Genomic DNA, 3,342 nt, shown 5'->3' with positions numbered 1-3,342 from the left:
GGCCGCGTCCTACGGTCACCGCCGAGGCTTTGATCTCACATTTGGGCTCAGTCATGCACCATTGGGCCCTCGCCTGTCACACACTCTTGCACCATTGAGCGGATTGACCATACATAGAAAAGACTGCACTCCACCAGACGGCGAAATAGACTTCTCCGTCTCAACCTTGGTCTCCTTACAGTCTGAGGCATCATCTGGAATTCGATTACCGTGCGTTAAGGCACTGCGGGTAAGCCGCGGACTACTATGCCCGTCTCCACCATTTCAAGCGTCCTGGCCATGTGGATCTTTATATCGTGATATCCCCATGGGGACCCAGATTTTCTTTCCCAGCATTCTACTTCAGCTAGAAAGTGATAGCCCGATAAGTCTCTTGTGCCTACTGTTACCACATCAACCATGACGACAGAAAAGATTACGCCAGTTTCTGCCCCACCGAATGCATTGCACCTCGAGCAGCCCTCATACATCAAGAGAGTATCGCCGAAACCGGCTTCTGAATTGGAGCAACAGTCGTTGGCGGCAACCGACGACGTTGTTACTGTCAAAGCGTGGGTCGTGGTCTTTGTAGGTTATGCTCAATGTGTCCACCTCTGCGTTCCTGCTCAATACCCACTGCTCGGTGTTTGATGCTCATTGTTACAAGGTACTCTCGGCCTCATATGGCATCTCATTTTGGGTTATTCCTAGTATCAGCACCGCATCAGCCACCATCGCGACCCAGCTGGGTAACCCTGCCGACGCCGTGTGGTTCACGTCCGTCTATACTCTGGCCCTCACTGTGGCTTTTCTACTCTGCGGAGCCAACTCGTAAGACTGGCGGAATCGTATGGCGGTTAGAGATTGGTGTGCTAACAGTCGGCATAGTGATCTTTTTGGGCGCCGTTGGTTTATTCTGGGAGGCAACGTTTTGGTTTTTCTTGGGTAAGAGGACTGTGCGATCGATTTCCGCAAGCCTCCTTCGCTCACTGATCTGGCTTGTTTCTACAGGTACATCGTTGCAGGTTGGTAACATTCTCTGCTACTCTAGACCAATGTCTTGCACAAATATGCCTGCGCCAAAACTCTGACGGTGGCATTAGGTTCAGCCAAATCAACGAAGACGGTCATTGCGGCCATGACCATCATCGGCTTTGGTGGCGGCAACTGCCAATTGGCTGCTTTTGCCTTGCCCGAGCTTCTCCCTAACAAGTGGCGTCATATTGGTGTTGCACTAGCCGATGGATTTACCATTGGAACCATCATTATCGGGCCTGTGGGAGCACGATACGCTATTATTTCCGGTGACGGCTGGCGCTGGCTGTATTACGGTCCAGCTATTGGCGCAGCTATTTCATTTGGCCTGCTCTTTATGCTATACTACCCGCCAAAGCATCCTAGAGGAGTACGTCCCGGTGTCAAAATCCGTCATCTGCAGTGCACAGGACAGTTCTTGCTAATTTGCATCTGTACAGGTTCCATGGCGTCAGGCTGTCCGTGATTTAGACTATTTCGGAGGCCTTTTGTTCACCGTGGCCGTGAGCCTAATCTTGACCGGGATAGTTTACACGAGTATTTTACCGGCTTCCAGCCCAACGGTAATCGGCCTCCTAGGTAATTCAATTCCACCGCCTCCTAGCGCCAAGAAAGGGGAGTCTGCCAGATTGAACGCTAACGCTACCTTAAGTCAGTGGTTTTGGGGCATTGATTATATTTGCTCTTTGGGAGACATTTGCATCCTTGAAGCAACCACTCACACCGCCACGCGTTTTCGCCAAAAATTATGGCCGTGATCTTACTGCTCCGTGCGTCGTCGGATTTGTTGTAACTATGTGAGTCAACTTCCTCGAGAGATGATTAATCTAGCTAGACCCTTGGTACTCATGCTCGCTCTCTGCGCAAAGGTTCTACTACGGAGCTAACGTCGTATACCCTACGATGATATCCGTATTCTTCACTACGGCGACGAGCGACTTTCGCCGAGCTATTTACCTATCTCTCCCGCAAGGATTTGGTTTACTGGTCGGCACGATCCTTTTATCTTATTTTGGCGGTAGGGTTGGCCACTGGAGATGGACCCTGACCGGTGCCGTCACGCTCATGACATTCTGGGGAGCTCTTCTTGCCCTAGGGACACCGGCCCGGAAAGGACTAGTCATTGCCTGCTTCTTCCTCTCTAACGTCGCATATGGCTGGGCGCAATTCCTCTCCATCACTTTCATCCAGTTTGGCACAGATCAAGTAGAGTTGGGGATTGCTGGGGGCCTTGCGTAAGTCCCCTATTGTCTCTTCTGTGCGCGCTCTTAGCGTGTGCGGCGTTATCCTTGGTCAGTCTTGAGTCGACCCTCTATTCTAACAGCTTTCTTCAACGGACAGTGGAGTCTTTCGGTCGGCTGGCGGGTCGCTCGCCGTCGCCGTATATTCCACCATTCTTGGCAATACACAATCTGCCAGCGCAGCCAAACTGGTTCCTGAAGCCGTCACACGTGCGGGCCTCAACCCACTCGACGTGCCTGCAGTTTTAAAAGCGTTGCCACTTGGTTCTACCGCCCTCTTTAAAGTCCCGGGCATGACCGCGGCGATTGTCGAAGCTGCGGAAGTCGCGCTCCAGAACAGCTATGTCCATGGGTTTAAGTGAGTAACACCGTCGGAGCCCGTTCCTTGTTTGTCCTGGTAAAAGGATTTCCCTCTACTTGTCACTCTTCTAGGACAACGCTAACCAAGGCCCTAAAAAAAATTTAGGATAACGGAACTGAGCGCCCTTGCTTTCGGCGTGGTTGGCATCATTGCCAGCATTTGCTGCAGCGACATAGGGCCTAAGATGACGCCGAAGATCGAGGTGTTTTTGGAGAACGACGTCGAGGCGGAGAAGAACAAGTTCCACTGAGAAAGAAAAGAAGAGATAGACGAGGCAAGGTAAGGTGCAGACAGTATACTATTGACCGACTCTACCTACTATCCTACTCGTTGATGGGCATCGAAAACTCCAAGATTTCAAGTACGATAGAGTCCAAGAGTTCTTTTTTATCTAAAAGTCTATAGTTTTCATCGTAAGATCTCTCGTCTTTTTAGATTTCTAGCTTATTTATATCGAGTTTTAGGTCCCTTGTTATGAATCGCTCCACTAGGGTGTCACGAGACAAAGGGTTCCTGAGCAGGGGGAAGTATCAAGGTATAGTGGTAAGAGAGCACGCTACTATATAAGCGAAACTAATCGATACTTAAATATATAGGTATAATCGTTAACGAAGTTAACTACGTAGGAAAGCTATGGACTCGTTAGTCGTATATATAACTATTTCTTACTCTATAATTTATATAATCTATATAATCTATGCGATTAGTATAGATTAATAGATTTAG

General features: G+C 49.4%; 1 protein-coding gene across 1 annotated transcript; it reads left to right on the top strand.

Annotated features, from left to right (window-relative positions):
• Positions 1 to 399: 399 nt before the first annotated feature.
• EDD37DRAFT_685114 (fungal trichothecene efflux pump) lies at positions 400 to 2,968 on the top strand (the record flags this gene model as incomplete). Its single annotated transcript, XM_062819885.1, has 9 exons — positions 400 to 567; positions 647 to 810; positions 868 to 902; positions 1,083 to 1,384; positions 1,455 to 1,593; positions 1,667 to 1,811; positions 1,884 to 2,249; positions 2,356 to 2,613; positions 2,722 to 2,968. The coding sequence occupies 9 exons, from the start codon at positions 400 to 402 to the stop codon at positions 2,864 to 2,866; spliced, it is 1,722 nt and encodes a 573-aa protein (XP_062672412.1). The 3' UTR covers positions 2,867 to 2,968.
• Between the last annotated feature and the right edge of the window lie 374 nt (positions 2,969 to 3,342).

The sequence above is a fragment of the Exophiala viscosa genome (genome assembly GCF_022695815.1).
Source record: "Exophiala viscosa unplaced genomic scaffold EDD37scaffold_2, whole genome shotgun sequence".
Taxonomy (NCBI): domain Eukaryota; kingdom Fungi; phylum Ascomycota; class Eurotiomycetes; order Chaetothyriales; family Herpotrichiellaceae; genus Exophiala; species Exophiala viscosa.
Note: the sequence above shows the minus strand (reverse complement) of the source record. Positions and strands in the feature narration are given on the sequence as shown.